We start from the raw sequence: 25,734 nt of genomic DNA, 5'->3' as shown, positions 1-25,734 counted from the left end.
AGTAAACCCAGGCCTTTATAATACTACCATTAAAGTATTATGTCATCTCTTAACATCAACAACAGGGATGATTGATACTGCATTAGAGACCTACACAATACACTTCCTATTCAATCCATGTGTCGTTGGATGATTCATATTTGCCAATACAAGTAAAAAGAGAAATTACATGGGTTTCTGGAGAGCTATTGTTTTTCTCTGAAATACAAATGCTACTTTAAGTTGAATATGCACTACATCTAGTTATATTTAAATGAGAATGTATGAGAATGGATTAGCAAGATGAAGGTCCCAAAAGTACTGTTGAATGAATATCAATGACAAGAATTCAGTCATGATTATGCAATCCCATTAATGATTAACTTGAGAGGACATCAGTTTCAAGAGGTTTTGTAACTAAAAAATAATCATTCATCATCAACTTGCCATGCCACAAAATTCAAATTCTGTAATCTACCAATATTACTCAGTTGCTTGTCACAAGAACAAGTATGCACAGTACCTGATAATTTAAATTAATCAGATAGACAAACATACTTTCTTACTTGCAATCTTTAATATTGTCAAGGGTTTTAAATGCATCATTGCTTAATAATACCTTAATCTGTCTTCCAAGAGGGCCATGAACAATTCATGAAATACTTACCAGAAATGTTGTAGAATACTTATAACAAAATGCTTTAATTTGAAATATAGCATGGCCCCATTTTTACACACACATACATAATACTGTTACTGATCTCTTTTACAGCTTATGGATGGATAATGTGTGTTTGTATTTCCCATAATAATGCATTGTTGTAAGAACACATTACTATTCATTTGTGAACAAAACAAATGCAAGCACGGTTTTAGCAAGTGGGGGGGGGGGGCATTGAAAACAAATCAAATTGTTTAGCATTTTGCCAATGACAAGACTCATGCTGTAATGTGTCTACCTGTTGATGGAATAGTGAAATGATACACATTATGGATTGGTTCATAATTAGCCAATCTTAACACTGACAATAACGTAGTTGAGACATGTTGACAATAATTTGCAAACATATATCTTTCAAAAATAAATAACATAAAGACACTAACATAATTAACCACCCCAAGTACGCCAGTCAGACTCCGTTTAAACATCATGCTTTCGCCATAATAGTGGAATGCTTTCATTCATTGGCTAAACAGAGAGAGTGGGCTGTACCGACAGGAATGCTTTCATTCATTGGCTAAACAGAGAGAGTGGGCTGTACCGACAGGAGTGCTTTGATATTTAATTGAATGCAGTTTGATGCAAATATAGAGAAAGATAATAAAATGAGAAGGGAAACATGGAAATAATCAAACTGAAAACTAAACTGCATTCATAGATTTCTATTAAGAACTTCCAGTACCAGACAGGCAATGTTGTTCATGTCGCATACGCACACATGTAGTATTTATGAATGGTGTCTGCAGCTTTGCTCCAGTGCTTATAATGTCTCATAGCGGCTGTTAGTGTTCCTCTGGACCAAGGGCCCCTGCTGACTGATACCCATTGGTCCTGTGTGCTTTATTGGTCCCGTTGGTGGTGCTGTTGTGGTGCTTCTGAACAGGAGCTGGCGGAGGACCGTTGTCCTCGTCAGAGCTGGACTCAATGTCACTGCGGTCGTCTTTCGACACCTGTGGAGATGTGCATGCGCTGTCAGAACAGCTCATATACCATCTGATGTCATGACAGAGGAAGTACAAGCAGTTGGCCATCGCTATTGGTTTCTTCATTTTACAACTGGTTTCCCCATTTTACAAATAAGATGAAAATGTAAATAAAAACACAAGGGATGTCGTGTCAGAACAATCTGTGATTGTGACTTGGTAGTGAGACGGCATGTGACAATACACAAATACGTTTATTCTCCTTCTGTTCCAACTACTTACATGTAAAGGATTCCACTTCCCTGTCTTGAAGGTTGAAAGGTTAGCATAAGGGATAGAGTAGTAAAATCAATTAAGGTTATTGACAACAAAACAGGCTCTTTAGTGAATAGCTCCTGTAATACAGTACATGTATGGTGAGCTTGAATGCTAAGATTCCCCAATGCTATGCTTTGCATTTACAATTACAAAAGGTAACATGGTGTTACTAAATTCTAACTACATACATAATGGGAATTATTTTCTAACTACACTACCGGTCAAACGTTTGGACACACCTACTCATTCAAGGGTTTTTCTTTATTTTTATATAATTGTAGCATAATAGTGAAGACATCAAAACTATGAAATAACACATATGGAATCATGTAGTAACCAGAAAAGTGTTAAACAAATCAAAATATATTTTATATTTGAGATTTTTCAAATAGCCACCCTTTGCCTTGATGACAGCTTTGCACACTCTTGGCATTCTCTCAACCAGCTTCATTAGGTAGTCACCTGGAATGTATTTCAATTAACAGGTGTGTCTTCTTAAAAGTGAATTTGTGGAATTTCTTTCCTTCTTAATGCATTTGAGCCAATCAGTTGTGTTGTGACAAGGTAGGGGTGGTATACAAAAGATAGCCCTATTTGGTAAAAGACCAAGTCCATGTTATGGCAAGAACAGCTCAAATAAGCAAAGAGAAACGACAGTCCATCATTACTTTAAGACATGACGTTAAGTCAATACGGAAAATTCGCAAAAACCATCAAGCGCTATGATGAAACTGGGTCTCATGAGGACCGCCACAGGAATGGAAGACCCAGAGTTACCTCTGCTGCAGAGGATAAGTTCATTAGAGTTACCAGCCTCAGAAATTGCAGGCCAAATAAATGATTCAGAGTTCAAGTAACAAACACATCTCAACATCAACTGTTCAGAGGAGACTGTGTGAATCAGGCCTTCATGGTCTAATTGCTGCAAAGAAACCACTACTAAAGGACACCAATAAGAAGAAGAGACTTGCTTTGGCCAAGAAACACGAGCAATGGACATTTGGAGTCCAAATTTGAGATTTTTGGTTCCAACTACTGTGTCTTTGTGAGACGCGGTGTGGGTGAACGGATGATCTCCGCATGTGTATTTCCCACCGTAAAGCATGGAGGAGGAGGTGTTATGGTGTGTGGGTGCTTTGCTGGTGACACTGTCTGTGATTTATTTAGAATTCAAGGCACAGTTAACCAGCATGGCTACTACAGCATTCTGCAGCGATACGCCATCCCATCTGGTTTGGGCTTAGTGGGACTATCATTTGTTTTTCAACAGGACAATGACCCAACACACCTCCAGGCTGTGTAAGGGCTATTTTACCAAGAAGGAGAGTGATGGAATGCTGCATAAGATGACCTGGCCTCCACAATCCCCCGACCTCAACCAAATTGAGATGGTTTGGGATGAGTCGGACCGCAGAGTGAAGGAAAAGCAGCCAAAAAGTGCTCAGCATATGAGGGAACTCCTTCAAGACTGTTGGAAAAGCATTCCAGGTGAAGCTGGTTGAGAGAATGCCAAGAGTGTGCAAAGCTGTCATCAATGCAAAGGGTGGCTATTTGAAGAATCTCAATTTGTTTAACACTTTTTTGGTTACTACATGATTCCATGTGTGTTATTTCATAGTTTTGATGTCTTCACTATTATTCTACAATGTATAAAATAGTAAAAATAAAGAAGAAAAAAAATAAAGAAAATGCAATTGAGATTCTCCCTTTGTCTCTCACCTTTCCTCTGGAGATTGCTCGACAGGCTATCTTCACTATGAGGTAGGACCAGAAGGAGTGCAGGAACTGCAGCAGGAATAGCAGCAGGTTGAACACCCACCAGGATGGGTACGGCCCCACGATCTCCCAGCTCTCAAACAAGGTAGTGTTTAAAATCCTACGAGAAAGAGAGAGAGAGATAGATAAAGAATTAGTTAACTAATTTGACAAGTAAACCACACTACACACACATTCAGTGCAGCTCATAGCGACAGGATGTAGTAATGAGACAACAACGTCTCTATTGGGAATTTGGTAACAGACTGGAAATACTTATTGGTTTTAATATGTCTCTCTCTTTGAAATAAAAAAAAACCTGTCAACTAAAGTACATGCCAGAAAAGCCCATCTGAGGCAGCTGTAACCAAATAAGCTACTTGTTAGACAACCCTTAGAATGCTAGGTGAACAGAAGAGAAGACAGTAAATGTTCTCGGTGCTCTAAGGTAGAGAGTAGGAATAGGCATGGCCAGGTGGTTGAGAGAGACCCTCAGGGACAACATAATAGGCTAACGTCCGGAGCCTTCAGCCCCTAGCTCAGGGTTTCTCAAACTCGGTCCTCGGGACCCCAAGGGGTGCACGTTTTGGTTTTTGCCCTAGCACTACACAGCTGATTCAAATAATCAACTAATCATCAAGCTTTGATAGTGCTAGGGCAAAAACCAAAACGTGCTCCTCTTGGGGTCCAGAGGACCGAGTTCGGGAAACGCTGCCCTAGCTTGCTCTCCATCCTCCACATCACACAGACAGACAGATAGACAGACAGACTCACTCTTAACAGCCAAGGATAATTATCACCCAGGAGACACAGACAGACAGACAGACAGACAGACAAATACCTTTATCCCTTCTCACAGCTACACTGTACTGTGTGGAAAAGCTCAAGCAGCGCTTGTACCTTTACTGTATGAAGTCAATCTGTCATATAATGCAGACACTATTAGACCTACTTTAAAGAACATGTTAAATCCTTCATTCACTTGTCTGATGGTGAATGGCTTGATAGCTATTTAGCTATTTCAGTGAAGGTAGAGATATAGCTGGACCAATAATTGTCCATGATATGAACCCTGCTGATACTGAAGCCATGGCAACAGCTATACAGTAATGCCACCTTTCTGGTTGCTGTGGTGCACTCTGCCTGCACTGTGATATACTGTATAACCCACGACAGTATACTAACAAGAGGAAATCTCTGAACAAGACATTTCTAAAGGATTTACATTTCTTTAGAGACAGTGCACTGTACTGTAGAGGTTTAATATCTTTAGAATAAATAATAATAATAATAATAATAATAATATGCCATTTAGCAGACGCTTTTATCCAAAGCGTGTGCATACATTTTTACGTATGGGTGGTCCCGGGGATCGAACCCACTACCCTGGCGATAAAGAGTTGTTTGTATATTTTGATCCGGTTCTAAAACAGCTCTGTCCTCAAGTGTGGTCTCAAAATAAAATATATTGTTGTTGATAAAGAAGGGGTGTCGTCTCAGAGCAGGATAGTAAATCACGTCCCTTTTCTCTTCTTACAGTGACGGTACTGCTGAGAGTGTGACAAGGACATGACACAGTAAGATGGTGCGCACGTATTCATGTACTATGACTGATTTGCTACTGCTTCTCTCTCATCAACGGCAGGATGCCTCGCTGATGACATATCAAATGCATTCCGGTGCAATCCAAATTCGTCATCTAATTGGAAGTCCAATATGTAAAAGACAACATTCTGGCATTGATACCAACTGACACAGGCACTGTGATAACATAATGAGTTAGTTAATTGAGATGTTCAAAGTGTAAATGAATGTGCCATTTTAGATCCAGTGTCAATTTGACCCTGGTTTACATCATTCAATTATCTCAAAATAATGGTCCGTATTCGTCTTTCATCTTATTCCCCTCTCTCTCTTTACTGGAGAAGATACGTACGTCCATATTGTTGCTGTAGTATCCATAGTAACTATTACTAAGCAACAAAACTCACCAAGACCTGTATAAAATGAAAACCTTCCTGGAAAAATTGCAAAGCCCATTTGGAAAGTGTCAATATTCTGAGATCTACAGTACATTCAAGCCTCCTGTATTCGGAGACAGATTATACACAGAAACAAACATTCTCCGATATACAGTATCATTGTTTGTCTCAACTGGCAGCACAAAAGTGCATCTAAAATGCACTCGAGCCCATTGTTTCAATTGAGCTGTAGTTTTCACAGAGAAGACATTGCGCTGCGTCCCAAATGCCACCCTATTCCCTACATAGTGCACTACTTTTGACCAGTGGCCATAGGGAGCCATTTGGGATGTACCCATTCTATGTAGAGACAAAGCATCCTTACCAGACAGGATAGACACCCAGCCTGGAGCTGATGAAGACCATTGCAAACATGACAAACAGGAGGTTGCAAAGTCTCTGAAACTTGGCATAGTTGGCCATTTTGGCAGCCTGCAACAGATGACACAGACACACGTTCACATGCAAAATGGTTACAAGAACAAAGATGGATGTTGTATCTATCTTTTTCATACACTGAAATTGTTTTTGGCAGTACATAATTGAAATCTACAGATGGCCGATTTCCCCGATAGCTACTGTGCTAATTGACCTCACTGTGTGATGGCTTGGTTGTGATTCTAAAACAATTACAAAAGGAACACAGGACCCTCCCACATGTCCATGAGGTGTGAAGAACACACATCAGGGCCACATTCAGTAGGCAAAGGTTGTGGAACGTTGCAGAGAGAAATGTTATTCATTGAAATGAGAAAATTCATGTTTCTACATACCAGAGAGGCAGGTTTGTTCTACATGACATCTGAACGTGCCTCGCTCTACGAGTCCCATGTCTCTACTCACCTCCATCAGGATGTCGGCGGAGTCGTGGAGACACATGACCAGTGTGCCCACTCTAGCCATGTTGTTGACATAGGAAAAGGTGATGAGGGAGATTGTCGCCAAGTGGTGCAGGAACATGATCAGGAAGTCCTGGGGGACACAGGCATCATAGTCATGTCACACAATGGCAGAGGGAGAAAGCATTAACAGCTCTCTATCATTTGACTCACAGCAAGGGGACATGTACAGCATATGGGTTTTATGAAAGCTTCTGCGTCATGCAGAGAACATGACTGCTGCTGTATTCTTTGTGCTCACAGTAGATAAGTGGACTCTTCAGCCCCTTGTACACTTGCTGGCTGCACACTATGCAGAACATCTATGGTGACATGGTGCGGGTGACATTCTGACAAGGAAATTGCCTATTGTAAACACTAAACTCTATAAATGACCATATATGCTGTCAATTCAACTTCCCTCCCCATCTGCTTTTGCTTTGTGCTGACAATTCTGTTGTTTCTCTGAATGCAGGACTCAAGGGCAGCTAACACATTCCTTTCTCATCTACTTTGGTGGCTTGGCAGTTATTATTTTCACAAATGAATTAATGAAGTCTAGTAAAAAATGTACTAAAAAGAGAGGAGAGTCTACATGTACTACAGCTAAAGTGTAGTCTGGTCAGATGAGTCTAGCCTGGTTAATATCTCTTGATGAGTGAGGCTGTGGCTGTGGGTGGATATGGATGGCATGCTAGAGCCCTCTTGTGCCCCACAGGGTTGAAGAGGCTCAGTACAGCAGGACAGCAGCGGAGCAGCCGGCCCAGAGCAAGAGGAGGTGGAAGAGCATAGGTGCAAATACAGAATGGAAGCATTGCAATAGAGTGCAGGGAACATACTGGAATTGGCAGGGGGTGCAGAGGACCTCCTCAGTGCGTGGCTTTGTGCATGAAAAAACTGAAAGGAGAAACAAAAACAGACAACATGCCAACAGTCAACACGGAGATGAGAGGTGAGGGCATAAACACCATGGCATCATGGGACAGCTGTGAGTGATGGAGTGAGTGTTCGGTGTGCAGTGGAGTGGACAGGGTGGGGCAGAGAGAGAAGGAAGAGATGGGAGGCATGCAAAATGACATTCTGTGAACTCAACTGGGGAGCTGGTTATAAAGAAAAGGAAATACCATGGCCAAGGTGGGCCCTCCATAAACAATAACAGCCCCCTATATTCTACCCTTTGTTCTTAACACCGCTCAACAGTGCTAAAGAAGATAGCCTAGCATAGCTCTTTGAAAAGAACAGAAGCAGAGGCAATATTTACAGCTCAAACATGGAGAAGCCCTGACCTGTAAAATCAATCTGACAACCCGACTATGGGATGTATTAGAACGAGTGCATGTGTGCGTGTGTGTATCAAATGTGTGAACAGACACATGTCTGTCTGCACATGAGCAGTTCTGCAGCAGTCTTTTCCATAGTGGCTGTGCGTGCATGTTCCATGTATTATTTATCTTTAGTCTGGGGATTAAGTGTGAGTGGGTCACAAAACTGGGCCTGATGTCATCACAGCTGTTTGTTTGACCCTCAATTACTGTGTTTAAACATCATTCAGGATGAAGTGGAGCGATAGGCTAGGTTACGAAGGTGATATAACCACCATGTGCTACTAACAAAATCGCCTCAGATAAAACACACTCACAGATATCAACACTAACTTGAAACCATATATTGTGTCTCAATTCGTATTCAATATGAAATATTTCAATGAATCTTTTTAATTCTTAAAATGACAGTTTTCATCAGTGGGGACAAGGAATGACATTACGCTGAAAAAAATTAAATGGAGAAAGGTAATCTCCAGATTCTAGGAACTGAACACTGAAATAAGACTCAATCCAAAACAAATATGAGGGGAAAACGGTTTAGAATGCCTGCCAGAAAATTCCACTCATAAAAGTTATGAGCAAACACTAATCCATCTCCTCCTCTCAGAGGCCTGTGATTACACAGAGCAGAGACTAAACACCACACCAAGGCACAGGCAAAAAAATAGGGACATAGATCAAATAAAACCAAATCATGGAACAGACAATAGGAGGAGGCCTGAATGCAGACAAACAATAATTAAGGCTTCACTCTGAGATGACTACTGTGTAAATCAAAGCTGGAGCTGCACAATAGTACTGACTACGAAGGAAAAAAACGAACACATTTGGTTTCAGAATGTTCTACACCAGTTATGAGGCCTTTCCCTTTGACTTAAAGGGATAATCCACCCCATAAATAAAAATCATGACACTCCTGTCAATTTGGTGAAAGCTTATGTTCTATCAGTGGGTAAAATAAAAATGTTCCCCATGATTTAACTTCTAAGTGGTCCGTCTGTGAAATCAGGAAATCGTCATAGCTACATGGTTCTCGTCACTGGTGATAGGGGATAACACACTATCACATTTCATAACGCTTTTCAAACAATTACCTGCACTCCAGATTGCCAAATCAGCTAATAGATTGTATGAGCATTCTCGTCTAGAACACATCCATCTGTTTATATCGTCATGACAATGTATATATTTTGCTTAGATGTGCTCAATCTAAACAGCGTACCAAATTATTCAACTCAGTTTTTCCTTCAAGTACCATCTCGCAATGCGCCCTGTGTGTCTGTGGGAAACGGCTGTTGTTGCCATAGCAACGTACTCTACTCGCTCTGGGCAGAGAATTGCAAGTTGAACTCGGTGAGATAGACTCCTAAATTGATAGTGCAGTTTGTTTAGCTACTTCACATGCTAATATTGACTTTGGCATTATTGTGTGTAGCCAGCCAGCCCAGAGAAGGCATTGCATTGTGGGTTTTGTCGTCGACTTGAGCTGCAACAGATCTCCACAATGATTTTCACGTTGCTACCAACCTTGTTATAAAGACAAAATGAAACATTTGTTCACAAATAAATATTGATCACATATGTGTTATTTAACACTGTTTAACACTGTTAATGGTTTGGAGTGGATTATCCCTTTAATAATGGCTTTATTATAAATAATAATTATTAGTAGTTTTATTTTGTATTATTATTAACAGAATTACCTTGAAATGGGTGTGTAATCATATGCAAACAAATATCTATGGCGCAAGCAATGTGATAAACAAACATTGATCAACTATATTATATGAATTAATTGACTAAATTGGTATCCTACCTTCCTCCTGATATCTGTGAACTGGGAGAAGAGTAGGGACAGGTAGAAAGACAGCTCCAGTATATAGTAATAGTGGATGTCCACTGTCAGTGGCTGTGAAAATACACACACACACACACACACACACACACACACACAAATCAATAAAAAGTTAGATCAAAACTAGGTGTAACAGACCTTTCAAATACAATAACTGTTATAGCTAGGTGTAAAGAATTAACAGAGACTTTTCTCATGATCAAAACATTACCTGATAAGGATAGTCGTACCAGCACTCTCTTGTGTTCCATAGCCATGGGGTCTCCAGAGCAAAAAAAATGAAGAGAATATTAATGTATTGTTATTGTCACGACTTCTTCAGAAGCTGCCTCCTCTCCTTGTTCGGGCAGGCTTCGGTGTTCGTCGTCACCGGCCTTCTAGCCACTGCCACTCCTCATATATTATTACACACACCTGGTTCATATCCTCTCATCAATACCTGTACAAGTGTTCCCTCTGCCTCCTGGACTTTGTGTGTGATTATTTATTGTAAGAGGAGATTATAGCTCGGTGGAGCTCGATTATATTGTGTATCGCTAGGTTGTTCACCCGTGTGCCTTATTTTCCCCAGTGCGCCGTTTGTCCGCACTGGTGTGTATTACGCATTGCTGCGTACCTCTGTTTATTGATTAAACCAGTTATTCTGTGATTTAGTCTCCTGCGTCTGACTCCGTCCAACATCACCCGCTACAGTTATGCTGTTTCCAAAAGTGTATTACATTCATAAAGTGCTATTGATCGCCACACCTGAATGCTATGCTGCCTCTGGCTCAATACTAAATGTTTACTTAAGCTCCAGCACATCAAGAAACTTGCGACTGTAACCATGTCGGATTGTATTTTCATTAAGGGAAACTTAACTGAATCAAAGCAAACTTTTGCTGTATGCTAGTAGTGCAAATTAATCATGAACGTGTTTTACCCTGGGGACCAGACTGAGAATGTTCATTCTGGTCCCAGGCTACATGATGAATGCTGTAGTGACCTGGGGGATGTGGTTAAGACTGTCTTATGTCTTGACACAAGAGGGACCTAGACTACAAAGGCAGGGTAATGAGTTGCTTATCATCATCATCATGTCTCACAGGGTGCTTGCCTTCAAAGACAGATGATTCTGGACCAAAACAAATGTAACCTACTTAAAAATGCTAACTCTGCTTTAGTTGACATGCAAACTCAGACTCTTACATGAGGGAGTTGAATGTATTTTGTAGGTCTATAGTGTAGATTTTTAATAAATACAGGGCCCTTTTTCTACCAGAAAGCACGTTGGGCCTAGTGAGTCTCCACCCCCGCTCCCCGGCCCAACTGCAGGGAATGAACTCATTCCACAATGTGCGTCGTCATGCAAGTTGTTGCAATAAGAAATTCTCCTCGCCGCAACATCTCCTATTCACCCCTAATAATGATTCCTGATCAACGGCAGCATCAGCAACATTCAATTACGACAGACACAAAAGGCTTCTGGCCTCAATATATTACACAATATTAGTGAGCACAGAGTCAGAGAAACACACATAAAAGTCAAGAGATACCATCGAAGTAATGAGGATGTGATTTTCAGTTATTTCCTCCCATCCATCCATTCATCCACGTACAGTGGCTTGCGAAAGTATTCACCCCCTTGGCATTTTTCCTATTTTGTTGCCTTACAACCTGGAATTAAAATGGATTTTTGGGGGGTTTGTATCATGTGATTTACACAACATGCCTACCACTTTGAAGATGCAAAATATTTTTTTTCAAGAAATAAGACAGCAAAAACAGAAAACTTGAGCGTGCATAACTATTCACCCCCCCCAAAGTCAATACTTTGTAGAGCCACCTTTTGCTTCACTGTGGGGATGGAGTTCTCGGGGTGATGAGAGGTGTTGGGTTTGCGGCAGACATAGCGTTTTCCTTGATGGCCAAAAAGCTCAATTTTAGTCTCATCTGACCAGAGTACCTTCTTCTATATGTTCGGGGAGTCTCCCACATGGCTTTTGGCAAACACCAAACGTGTTTGCTTATTTTTTTGGAGTGTACGGCTTACAGTGGTCCTATGGACAGATACTCAAATCTCCACTGTGGAGTTTGCAGCTCCTTCAGGGTTATCTTTGGTTTCTTTGTTGCCTCTCTGATTAATGTCCTCCTTGCCTGGTCTGTGAGTTTTGGTGGGCGGCCCTGTCTTGACAGGTTTGTTGTGGTGCCATATTCGTTCCATTTTTCTTTATAATGGATTGAAATGGTGCTCCGTGGGATGTTCAAAGTTTATGATATTTTTTTTATAACCCACCCAACCCTGATCTGTACTTCTCCACAACTTTGTCCCTGACCTGTTTAGAGAGCTCCTTGGTCTTCATGGTGCCGCTTGGTTGGTGGTGCCCCTTGCTTTGTGGTGTTGCAGACTCTGGGGCCTTTCAGAACAGGTGTATATATACTGTACTGAGATCATGTGACAGATCATGTGACACTTAGATTGCACACAGGTGGACTTGATTTAACTAATTATGTGACTTCTGAAGGTAATTTGTTGCACCAGATCTTATTTAGGGGCTTCATAGCAAAGGGGGTGAATACATATGCACGCACCACTTTTCCGTTATTTAAGTAATTTTGGGACTATTTTGTGTATGTCCATTACATGAAATCCAAATAAAAATTCATTTAAATTACAGGTTGTAATGCAACAAAATAGGAAAAACGCCAAGGGGGATGAATACTTTTGCAAGGCACTGTATCTATCTCAACATAGAGTAACAATAGCGTTAGACTGAAGGTGATAGTTGACAGGGAACTAGTTTCTCAACTGTGTATGTCTCAACTGTGTATGTGCTCGAAGACAGTAATATCTGCATAATGGATGCTGTGCTGAGAGCAAATCTATCCATTATTTATCAGTGAGAACTGGTTGGAGTGTTTGAGAGGTGCATTATTTGTCACTTGGTCCCCCTTGCACAGCAAGATCCATCAAGAGTGCAAGCCTCTGTTACAGCTCCTCCTTGAAGAATGTGTCCTCAATACAAAAAGTGCTGAAATAACTTTTTATACTATTCAATTAAATAAATGTCAAATGTAGCACACTCACCTTTTTAAGGAAACGCACTCCATAGGTAAATACATAGAGGTAAAATGTAAATCTCCACCTGTGAAAAAAAACAAAGAGAACAGAACATCAGTCAGTAACACAGTTTTGGGGTTTGGATGCATCCTCTGTGGAATGTCAAAGAGAGGCCATGTCTGAGCTGCTGTGAGGGAGGCCAATCCAAGGACAGCCAAGAAAGCCACTGGCTAGGTCCGAATACCCATACTTAAGTTCTAAATAGTAGGCTTTTTGGGTATGCGAAAATAGAAATGTCAAGTATGCTTTAAATGCCAGGATGTCATACTCATTTCGGCTTTTCATCAGGTAGAATTTGCTGCACACTTTTGAGGAAGTGTGTTTGACAACAGCTGATAATCAGACATTTACAAAATGGCACATGTACAGTGAGGGAAAAAAGTATTTGATCCCCTGCTGATTTTGTACGTTTGCCCACTGACAAAGAAATTATCAGTCTATAATTTTAATGGTAGGTTTATTTGAACAGTGAGACAGAATAACAACAACAAAATCCAGAAAAACGCATGTCAAAAATGTTATAAATTGATTTGCATTTTAATGAGGGAAATAAGTATTTGACCCCCTCTCAATCAGAAAGATTTCTGGCTCCCAGGTGTCTTTTATACAGGTAACGAGCTGAGATTAGGAGCACACTCTTAAAGGGAGTGCTCCTAATCTCAGCTTGTTACCTGTATAAAAGACAAATGTCCACAGAAGCAATCAATCAATCAGATTCCAAAATCTCCACCATGGCCAAGACCAAAGAGCTCTCCAAGGATGTCAGGGACAAGATTGTAGACCTACACAAGGCTGGAATGGGCTACAAGACCATCGCCAAGCAGCTTGGTGAGAAGGTGACAACAGTTGGTGCGATTATTCGCAAATGGAAGAAACACAAAAGAACTGTCAATCTCCCTCGGCCTGGGGCTCCATGCAAGATCTCACCTCGTGGAGTTGCAATGATTATGAGAACGGTGAGGAATCAGCCCAGAACTACACGGGATGATCTTGTCAATGATCAAGGCAGCTGGGACCATAGTCACCAAGAAAACAATTGGTAACACACTACGCCGTGAAGGACTGAAATCCTGCAGCGCCCGCAAGGTCCCCCTGCTCAAGAAAGCACATATACAGGCCCGTCTGAAGTTTGCCAATGAACATCTGAATGATTCAGAGGAGAACTGGGTGAAAGTGTTGTGGTCAGATGAGACCAAAATCGAGCTCTTTGGCATCAACTCAACTCGCCGTGTTTGGAGGAGGAGGAATGCTGCCTATGACCCCAAGAACACCATCCCCACCGTCAAACATGGAGGTGGAAACATTATGCTTTGGGGGTGTTTTTCTGCTAAGGGGACAGGAAAACTTCACCGCATCAAAGGGATGATGGACGGGGCCATGTACCGTCAAATCTTGGGTGAGAACCTCCTTCCCTCAGCCAGGGCATTGAAAATGGGTCGTGGATGGGTATTCCAGCATGACAATGACACAAAACAAACGGCCAAGGCAACAAAGGAGTGGCTCAAGATGAAGCACATTAAGGTCCTGGAGTGGCCTAGCCAGTCTCCAGACCTTAATTCCATAGAAAATCTGTGGAGGGAGCTGAAGGTTCGAGTTGCCAAATGTCAGGCTCGAAACCTTAATGACTTGGAGAAGATCTGCAAAGAGGAGTGGGACAAAATCCCTCCTGAGATGTGTGCAAACCTGGTGGCCAACTACAAGAAATGTCTGACCTCTGTGATTGCCAACAAAGGCTTTGCCACCAAGTACTAAGTCATGTTTTGCAGAGGGGTCAAATACTTATTTCCCTCATTAAAATGCAAATCAATTTCTAACATTTTTGATATGCGTTTTTCTGGAAGTCTTTGTTGTTATTCTGTCTCTCACTGTTCAAATAAACCTACCATTAAAATTATAGACTGATCATGTCTTTGTCAGTGGGCAAACGTACAAAATCAGCAGGGGATCAAATACTTTTTTCCCTCACTGTACCTCCATATTGCTTAGGACCCTTCTCTTTTCTTCGTTATATATATATATATATATATATATATATATATATATACACACAGTGGGGAAAATAAGTATTTGATACACTGCCGATTTTGCAGGTTTTCCTACTTACAAAGCATGTAGAGGTCTGTAATTTCACATTGTAGGATTTTTAAGTAATTAATTTGCATTTTATTGCATGACATAAGTATTTGATACATCAGAAAAGCAGAACTTAATATTTGGTAAAGAAACCTTTGTTTGCAATTACAGAGATCATACGTTTCCTGTAGGTCTTGACCAGGTTTTCACACACTGCAGCAGGGATTTTGGCCCACTCCTCCATACAGACCTCCAGATCCTTCAGGTTTCGGGTCTGTCGCTGGGCAATACGGACTTTCAGCTCCCTCCAAAGATTTTCTATTGGGTTCAGGTCTGGAGACTGGCTAGGCCACTCCAGGACCTTTAGATGCTTCTTACGGAGCCACTCCTTAGTTGCCCTGGCTGTGTGTTTCGGGTCGTTGTCATGCTGGAAGACCCAGCCACGACCCATCTTCAATGCTCTTACTGAGGGAAGGAGGTTGTTGGCCAGGATCTCGCGATACATGGCCCCATCCATCCTCCCCTCAATAGGGTACAGTCGTCCTGTCCCCTTTGCAGAAAAGCATCCCCAAAGAATGATGTTTCCACCTCCATGCTTCACGGTTGGGATGGTGTTCTTGGGGTTGTACTCATCCTTCTTCTTCCTCCAAACACGGCGAGTGGAGTTTAGACCAAAAAGCTCTATTTTTGTCTCATCAGACCACATGACCTTCTCCCATTCCTCCTGTGGATCATCCAGATGGTCATTGGCAAACTTCAGATGGGCCTGGACATGCGCTGGCTTGAGCAGGGGGACCTTGCGTGTGCTGCAGGATTTTAATCCATGACAGCGTAGTGTGTTACTAATGGTTTTCTTTGAGACTGTGGTCCCAGCTCTCTTCAGGTCATTGACCAGGTCCTGCCGTGTAGTTCTGGGCTGATCCCTCACCTTCCTCATGATCATTGATACCCCACGAGGTGAGATCTTGCATGGAGCCCCAGACCGAGGGTGATTGACCGTCATCTTGAACTTCTTCCATTTTCTAATAATTACGCCAACAGTTGTTGCCTTCTCACCAAGCTGCTTGCCTATTGTCCTGTAGCCCATCCCAGCCTTATGCAGGTCTACAATTTTATCCCTGATGTCCTTACACAGCTCTCTGGTCTTGGCCATTGTGGTGAGGTTGGAGTCTGTTTGATTGAGTGTGTGGACAGGTGTCTTTTATACAGGTAACGAGTTCAAACAGGTGCAGTTAATACAGGTAATGAGTGGAGAACAGGAGGGCTTCTTAAAGAAAAACTAACAGGTCTGTGAGAGCCGGAATTCTTACTGGTTGGTAGGTGATCAAATACTTATGTTATGCAATAAAATGCAAATTAATTACTTAAAAATCATACAATGTGACTTTCTGGATTTTTGTTTTAGATTCCGTCTCTCACAGTGGAAGTGTACCTATGATAAAAATTACAGACCTCGACATGCTTTGTAAGTAGGAAAACCTGCAAAATCGGCAGTGTATCAAATACTTGTTCTCCCCACTGTATATACACACAGTTGAAGTCAGAAGTTTACATACACTTAGGTTGGAGTCATTAAAACTGGTTTTTCAACTACTCCACAAATTTCTTGTTAACAAACTATAGTTTTGGCAAGTCGGTTAGGACATCTACTTGTGCATGACAGAAGTAATTTTTCCAACAATTGTTTAGAGACAGATTATTTCACTGTATCACAATTCCAGTGGGTCAGAAATTTACATACACTAAGTTGACTGTGCCTTTAAACAGCTTGGAAAATTCCAGAAAAGGATGTCATGGCTTTAGAAGCTTCTGATAGGCTAATTGACATCATTTGAGTCAATTGGAGGTGTACCTGTGGATATATTTTAAGGCCTACCTTCAAACTCAGTGCCTCTTTGCTTGACATCATGGGAAAATCAAAACAAATCAGCCAAGACCTCAGAAAAATAATTGTAGACCTCCACAAGTCTGGTTCATCCTTGGGAGCAATTTCCACGTTCAACTGTACAAACAATAGTATGCAAGTATAAACACCATGGGACCATGCAGCCGTCATACCGCTCATACCGCTCAGGAAGGAGACTTGTTCTGTCTCCTAGAGATGAACGTACACTGGTGCGAAAAGTGCAAATCAATCCCAGAACAACAGCAAAGGACCTTGTGAAGATGCTGGAGGAAACAGGTACAAAAGTATCTATATCCACAGTAAAACGAGTCCTATGTCGATATAACCTGAAAGGCCGCTCAGCAAGGAAGAAGCCACTGCTCCAAAACCGCCATAGAAAAGCCAGACTACGGTTTGCAACTGCACATGGGGACAAAGATCGTACCTTTTGGAGAAATGTCCTCTGGTCTGATTAAACAAAAATAGAACTGTTTGGCCATAATGACCATCGTTATGTTTGGAGGAAAAAGGGGGTGGCTTGCAAGCCGAAGAACACCATCCCAACCGTGAAGCACGGGGGTGGCAGCATCATGCTGTGGGGGTGCTTTGCTGCAGGAGGGACTGGTGCACTTCACAAAATAGATGGCATCATGAGGAAGGAAAATTATGTGGATATATTGAAGCAACCTCAAGACATCAGTCAGGAAGTTAAAGCTTGGTCGCAAATGGGTCTTCCAAATGGACAATGACCCCAAACATACTTCCAAAGTTGTGGCAAAATGGCTTAAGGACAACAAAGTCAAGGTTTTGGAGTGGCAATCACAAAGCCCTGACCTCAATCCAATTGAGAATCTGTGGTATGACTTAAAGATTGCTGTACACCAGCGGAACCCATCCAACTTGAAGGAGCTGGAGCAGTTTTGCCTTGAAGAATGGGCAAAAATCCCAGTAGCTAGATGTGCCAAGCTTATAGAGACATACCCAAAGAGACTTGCAGCTGTAATTGCTGCAAAAGGTGGCTCTACAGGGGGGGTGAATAGTTATGCACGCTCAAGTTCTGATTTTTTGTCTTATTTCTCTTGTTTGTTTCACAATAAAAAGTATTTTGCATCTTCAAAGTGGTAGGCATGTTGTGTAAATCAAATGATTCAAAAAAACAATTTTAATTCCAGGTTGTAAGGCAACAAACTAGGAAAAATGCCAAGGGGGGTGAATACTTTTGCAAGCCACTGTATGTAAGCCCAGAGCAGAGCAGAGGTTGGGACTAGGCGTGCCTGCCTCCCTCTCTGCCATGAGGTAGTGCAGTGCAGTGGTGTCCAGGCTCCAGTGCCAGTGACTCACCCTGGAATGCAGACGCTAGGATGTGAGAGCCCTGGCACTCCGGCCACTTCTCTGACAGGGTAGCAGGCCTCAGGGCAGACTAGCGTACTGTAGCATTGGTCTAGAATACCCAGGTCTCTGCCACTGGTTGAATTCACACTTGTGCTGCTTTTCGACTAACACCAGTGTTAAACTAGTGTATACACCCTTGTGTTGTTGTAGGGAAATTGTTTTTAGGGAAATTGTGATTATGCAGAATCTGCATAATCAAAACAGTTGCATTGTGAGAAGGTGTTAAACATGTGAATGAAAAGAAAGGCCATCGGTCACGGAATTCAAATAATCAAGCCACAAGTAATTTAGCTCTCTGTGCTTGATTAATTTTAAAAACAAATGAGCTGGATGCATTGACCTGATGTGATAGGTCAAGAAGATGGTTGCTTGGCAACTGGTTAGTCAAACACTGTCAAACAGTGTGCTTCAAGTGCTGGGGAATCAATGCTATTTATGTACAATTACTATGACTCACAACTACTTTCGCTGAATATACTTTTGCTGGTGACCGTGTACCAAATACATGGTCCTGTTAAATACCATGTTGCAATCAAAGCCATGAAAGCATGATACTGAAGTCATCACTCACCATACAGTTCCATGGTATTCTATGGTCATCATAGAGCAGAAAGCAGCAGAAACAGAGTTTACATAATGTTGTTTGCTTCTTTATCATACATAAGTTATTGCAAATATTTTTGTCCGTTCCAGACTTTCTATTTTACAAAACACAAATCTGAGTTTTGTCTTTTAAGGCTCAGTGGAATATATCATCTGCTGCCTTTGGTTATTTTCTTCCTTATAGAATTGAACCACAGAGGAATGGAGGGATGGGGGCAGAACAGTTCAGAAAACCAGCACTGTGGTAGAAAACAAAGCACGTGCCCCACTGGGGACTGGGGACCAGAAGGTGAAACAGGCTGCAAAATAAATAACTGCATGTAGCTTCTTTGGGATCTACTGTCTCCAGTCTAAATGTGACTCTCTTTCTTAGCATTATGAAAAAGGGAACAGTGGCCTCAGCTTGGCCATCCTCAAGTGTCTGAGACAACAGCGTCCTCTCAAACCCAAACAGCTGTATACAAGGCACTAATTACAGTAGGATTACTGCTGAGACGAGTGTGCCTGGGTCGGTTTACAAAATTGCATTTTAAGCAAATGAGACAACAGAAAAACCAATCAGGCATCCAATCCATTCTGAGTCCGTCCAATCCATTCTGCCTACAGACACGACACTGCATATATTTAAAATGTAGGGACATCAGTTGTGACAGTCTCTTCCTCTATTACATTTTATCTTAAAATATTGAGAAAACTGGCAGAGATTTTCTCTAGTTACATAGAGGCTATGCTTTTGTGAGACGTTTGTGAGACGTTATTCCACTAAAGTAACTGAATCCAGTTGCTGAACCATGGCACTTTTCACACCGACAAACTGAATCTGGTATTTCTCTTTGAAGATCAAATAATGACCGCGCCAGTCATCTAAGCAGCGAATCCCTTCAACAGTGAGCCCCTGAGTGAGCAGAGCCCCAGGGCATCAGAGACCCACTCTGTGCCTCACTGCCTCTCCCACTGCCAGCCTGCCAGCGTGCTCCACTAGTGTCAGACATGAGCCCACTCTGACAGGCCTGCTCAACTAGTAAAGGCAACGACTGGAAAGTCTATGTATCCACACCTAAAATCGGTTTCCACTGAACAAATGCACACGTGTTTATATTAGTGATAATACGTGGCATTCTGAAGCTGTCGAAATCTCTTACATGCTCTCACAAAAGCGAGCCAGCGTGCTGGGCTTCTCCTGGTTCCTGCGCTGTCGGAACCAGCGCTGGATGGTCCGCACATCCCAGTCCAGCTGTTTGGACAGGCCCTCCAACCTCTTCTCATCTGGATGCTAGGAAACACAAGATCCAGATACCAGACTGTTAACAAGGCTGCCCATTATTGTGGGAAAGGTGTGACATGCCAGAAGTTAAAACAGTCTTGATATTCACAGAGATTATAGGCAATCAGTGTCTGAACGTTTCATCAGCATTTACATTTACATTTAAGTCATTTAGCAGACGCTCTTATCCAGAGCGACTTACATCATGCACTATTGGTAGTAAAATTATGTTATCTCCTGAAAAGAAGAAGCCCTAAAGGGCCTTTGTTTCCACCTCTGAGAATGTCTACACTGTGTGGAGGTAGTCTGCTAAATTGCTCAGTATGTGAATCTGAGCATTTGTTAAAGAATCTCACTTCCTTTCTGCGTGAATAATAACCATGGTGCGTCAATAGAACAAGGCACAAATATTTTCAAACATGAGGTCTTGCTTTCTGGACTCAAACTGAATCCAATGCCTTTTGCAAAGAGATTGCTTTTAATCTACAGTTATCAGTACTAAAATGCAAACAAAGATATCAGTACTAATATGCAAACAAAGATATGACATAGTGGAAACACAGGCACTACTTTTACCTTGGTGATAGCAGTGAACACCTTCTCCAAAATGGCATTGGGCTGGGCTTTCTGTGGTCCATTGGCTTGTATCTTGAGACCCAAGGCACATGGTCTGGCAATAAACCTACAAAGAATAACACAACAATGTCAGAATATTCTCACAGTGGGTACAGTGGCCTCAGCTTGGCCATCCTGAAGTGTCCTGAAGTGTCTGAGACAACAGCGTCCTCTCAAACCCAAACATCTAATTGTTGTTAATCATAAAAGTGATTTTATTTGTGGCAAACTGGGACAATCGTGGCAGGAACATTGACAATACTGACAACCAGTTGTTAAAAATACATCTCAAAGCTTAAAAATCTTATCCAACTATAAGTACAATGTGTGAATTGCTGAATCCGTATTTCTGTATACATTGTCAGCAATTCACAATGTAAGAATTTGGCTCAATTTGACAACTGTATAAATGAAAGATGGCATCATGAAGTTATATGATTGAGTAACAGTCACATTAATGGACAAAGGGTTATCGAAGATTAAACTGCTGGAAGTGTATGCCAAGATCAAGATGAAATGTCCATGTGCAGACAGCTGTGAGAGAGAGAGACAGCTGAGAGAGAGAGAGAGAGAGAGAGAGAGAGAGAGGGAGGGAGAGAGAGAGAGAGAGAGAGAGAGAGAGAGAGAGAGAGAGAGAGAGAGAGAGAGAGAGAGAGAGAGAGAGAGCGAGAGAGAGAGAGAGAGAGAGATTAGCGGTCTAGTAGTCTATTCTTCAAAAAGTCCTTACTCTGCAAATGAAGTGAGTCGTCAGCAATCAGAAAATCTAATCTCTGAGGGACCAGCCTAAACAGACCTTTCAAGGGGAAATGTTATGCCTCACAATGTTTCAGTTTTAGCTATAAAAACCTAATGTGTTAAACGCGTGAGTGAATTGTGAACACTGACTCAGTATAAATATAGTTTCTAATTATAGCTGCCTAGCTGCCATTGACAGAGTTACTGTGCTCAGTGAGAGGCAACACAAGGGCAACAGCAGTTGTTGGCAGATTCAATGGATACTAATCCAGTACTACTGTATGTTTTAGCAAATAGTATCATAGATGCCCTTGTACAATAATAGTAAATGTGAGGCTTGTGTATGCATAAGCAAGCTGTGTGTATAATCTACAATTAAAAAGCACACATCTTGGTCTTGGAACACTCTTCACAGCAGGAACCTCAGTCTTCACTCCTTTGTTTGGCCTACATATTTTATAGGTCATATCATCAGTAAAAATGTCCATTTAACAACAAGCCGCAACTGTCCCATGAAGACTTATACAGCACACATACAGTACCAGTCAAAAGTTTGGACACACCTACTCATTCAAGGGTTTTTCTTTATTTTTTACTATTTTCTACATTGTAGAATAATAGTGAAGACATCAAAACTATGAAATAACACATACGGAATCATATAGTAACCAAACAAGTATTAAACAAATCAAAATTATTTTATATTTGAGATTCTTCAAAGTAGCCACCCTTTGCCTTTGATAGCTTTGCACAATCTTAGCATTCTCTCAACCAGCTTCATGAGGTAGTCACCTGTAATGCATTTCAATTAACAGGTGTGCCTTGTTAAAAGTTAATTTGTGGAATTTCTTTCATTCTTAATGCGTTTGAGCCAATCAGTTGTGTTGTGACAAGGTAGGGTTTGTGTACAGAAGATAGCCCTATTTGGTAAAAGACCAAGTCCATATTATGGCAAGAACAGCTCAAATAAGCAAAGAGAAACAACAGTCCATCATTACTTTAAGATACGAAGGTCAGTCAATCCAGAAAATGTCAAGAACTTCGAAAGTTTCTTCAAGTGCAGTCGCAAAAACCATCAAGCGCTATGATGAAACTGGCTCTCATGAGGACCGCCACAAAAAAGAACTGTTCAGAGAAGACCACTACTAAAGGACAACAATAACAAGAAGTGACTTGCTTGGGCCAAGAAACACGAGCAATGGACATAAGACCGGTGGCAATCTGTCCTTCGGTCTGATGAGTCCAAATTTGAGATTTTTGGTTCCAACCGCCGTGTCTTTGTGAGACACAGAGTAGGTGACGGATGATCTCTTTATGTGTGGTTCCCACCATGAAGCATGGAGGAGGAGGTGTGATGGTGCTTTGCTGGTGACACTGTCTGTGATTTATTTAGAATTCAAGGCACACTTAACCAGCATGGCTACCACAGCATTCTGCAGCGATTCCCCATCCCATCTGGTTTGCGCTTAGTGGGACTATCATTTGTTTTTCAACAGGACAATGACCCATAACATACATCCAGGCTGTGTAAGGGCTTTTTGACCAAGAAGGAGAGTGATGGAGTGCTGCATAAGATGACCTGGCCTCCACAATCACCCGACCTCAACCCAATTGAGATGGTTTGGGATGAGTTGGACCGCAGCGTGAAGGAAAAGCAGCCAACAAGTGCTGAGCATATGTGGGAACTCCTTAAAGACTGTTGGAAAAGCATTCCAGGTGGAGCTGGTTGAGAGAATGCCAAGAGTGTGCAAAGCTGTCATCAAGGCAAAGGGTGGCTACTTTTAAGAATCTAAAATCTAAAATATATTTTGATTTGTTTAACACTTTTTTGGTTACTACATGATTCCATATGTTATTTCATAGTTGATCTCTTCACTATTATTCTACAATATAGAAAATAGTAAAAATATAGAAAAACCCTTGAATGAGTAGGTGTGTCCAAACTTTTGACTGGTACTGTATTTCAATGAAAAGTCAAATTTCCATTGTGACGGTTTACAGTATGTGAGGTGGGCTGGATGTGTTGGGCTGGTGAGTGAGGTGTCATGGTGATGGTGGTGACAGCAGGATGACCTTATGACATGCATCCAATCAGTGACATCATGTATGTAGCCTACAGTAAGATATATTTCAACTGTAGTCTACTGACGCATGCACACCTATATGCCACATCATGAGCCTTTATAAAAAAGTATCATGATGCACAGAGCATCCCATGTGTCTGAGTGGTGTACCAGGCTAGCATCAACACTTTTGGGATAGGCAGGCTTACAACAAATAGGCTACATGACGCTAAACACACTCATCACCATTAAGACATAAACAGCACAGACCCTTCCGAGGTCAATAGAAGCCTAGGCTAAATGAGATGAGCATGACTCGAATAATGCCCTCGACTCCTACTGACAGCTGCAACTTGCAGCTTGGATGCTAGGTCGACATGTATCTCATTATGGAAAATAATTCATATTCAAATGAGGTCTACTGATCTGACACATATCGAAAAAGCATTGTGACAATACAGACAGGCATATAGAGAAACTACAACGTTACCTTCCTTATTGGATACATCGCATCACCATGTGCAAGTCATTGTCTAGACATTCCGTGTGAGCTAAACAGGCTTTCTTTAGGCTACATGTAAATATAACGAACCCAACATTATCTTCAGTTATACCAATATATAACTTATAAATGCACTCACCTTTCGAAAACCAGTCGAATCATAAAGATGCAGAAGGCTAAAGGACAAGCCAGATACAAATCCTCAGATTGCGGGAAGGTTGCCTCATCTGTGTTTTTTAGGTCAGCCCAGGTTACATTGTGAGGGAGCCAAAATCTCTCGTTCCAAAACCATGCCAAAATACCTGCCATTTCCTTGTATTATGGACCCTTTGTCCCCCTTACTAATTGACCAGAAATGAATGCGATATCAATGGCCTATAGCGTAGTTGCAACAGTCTCTCACAGGCGATCTTTGCAGGTTTGTAGTGTGATGGATCAGTGAATGCGCCGCCAGTCGATTTACCCCCTCGCTCTTTCCATTGTAGGGAAGTAGGCATCTGCTCCTCCGCAAGTGATTGGTGCATTGACATGTCAAACATGCAGTCGCAATCCAAAGGTATCACGTTTAAAGGTATATGGTTTCAAGTGGTGTAGCCTATGGCACTAGCAAGGTATTTAGTTTAATTTATGGAATAGGCTGGCTGTCCATTGACTGTGGATTAGGTCATTCTTTCTCCAATCCCATGCAGAATAATACGGTTAGGCTATTGTTGATAGGCTAGCCAACTCATAATATATTCGTATCCTGACTGTTCCTACCACGTTTTGGTTAGGCAAATGTCCCATTTATGAAATATCAGGCATACGCACTGTATCATCATGAATACTTGGTAAATCATGCCACCTACTGACCAGCTCACTCATAGCAGAAGAGAAGCTATAATGTCCATGTCGAGGTAATTATAGGATAAATTAATAGATAAGTGTAAATACATAGACTAATTTACATTTAATAATTATTTTAATTTTATTCATATTTATTTAAAAGGCCAACATTATTTTATGGCCACCACGAATTTAGGTATGTGATTGAAGGTATAATAATGCCATCTAGTGGACATATTTGATTAGTGGTCACTGTGATACTTTGTAGCAACTTTCATGATCCAGGATACAATGTCACATCTTCATCACTACGTTGACACAAAATAGAACATACACTGCAACAAATGTAACATCCAGGCTAAACTTTTATCAAAGACGAAATGCCGTAGGTTTAATACAACTAAATTGGTTTAAATTAAGTTATTATCAAGTTACTAACAAATAATAGGCAATTTATTTGATTTATTAATTATTTGATTTGGCGATTACAAAAACAAAAAGTTCAGTTTTGGAATTGAAAATTGTTCTAAAACGAGCAACTTTGATAGGCCTATCACAAATTGAAGTGCACATTCTTCAACATGATTAGGCGTTATAATTTAATTCAGCCTTTTTAACAAATAATGTAGAGAAATCAAGTAGGCCAGCTCAAATCTTAACAACACTTATTTTCATATTTAGCCAATTGGTTGTGGTTCAAAACCCATAGGTTGGCCTTTGTATTATTTATTATAGGCTATAATAAATTAAGTCAAATGACATATTCTCGTTGCGGTGAAAGTTGCACGGTTATTTTCTGGATGTTTTAATCGCAGGCCGTAGTAGTTCGCTGCAGCAGCTGACACTTCTGTAGTCAGGAGGTGAAGGTCTGAGGTCGCTAAATAGCTCGGTAGCAGCAGCAG

At 41.3% G+C, this 25,734-nt stretch overlaps 1 protein-coding gene across 1 annotated transcript; it reads right to left on the bottom strand.

Moving 5' to 3' along the window:
• Nucleotides 1-535: 535 nt before the first annotated feature.
• On the bottom strand, nucleotides 536-24,485 carry LOC311143641 (ceramide synthase 6-like). The gene is made up of 11 exons (XM_084179509.1): nucleotides 24,147-24,485; nucleotides 20,669-20,774; nucleotides 19,971-20,101; nucleotides 12,843-12,900; nucleotides 9,987-10,037; nucleotides 9,737-9,829; nucleotides 6,561-6,689; nucleotides 6,043-6,149; nucleotides 3,661-3,817; nucleotides 1,906-1,929; nucleotides 536-1,650 (listed from the first exon to the last, which is right to left on the bottom strand). Exons 1-11 carry the CDS (start codon nucleotides 24,314-24,316, stop codon nucleotides 1,483-1,485), a joined length of 1,194 nt encoding a protein of 397 aa, XP_084035635.1. The 5' UTR covers nucleotides 24,317-24,485; the 3' UTR covers nucleotides 536-1,482.
• Between the last annotated feature and the right edge of the window lie 1,249 nt (nucleotides 24,486-25,734).

This window comes from Coregonus lavaretus (assembly GCF_964263955.1).
Source record: "Coregonus lavaretus genome assembly, chromosome: 16".
NCBI classification, from domain to species: Eukaryota; Metazoa; Chordata; class Actinopteri; order Salmoniformes; family Salmonidae; genus Coregonus; species Coregonus lavaretus.
This window is presented reverse-complemented; position numbering and strand designations above follow the sequence as displayed.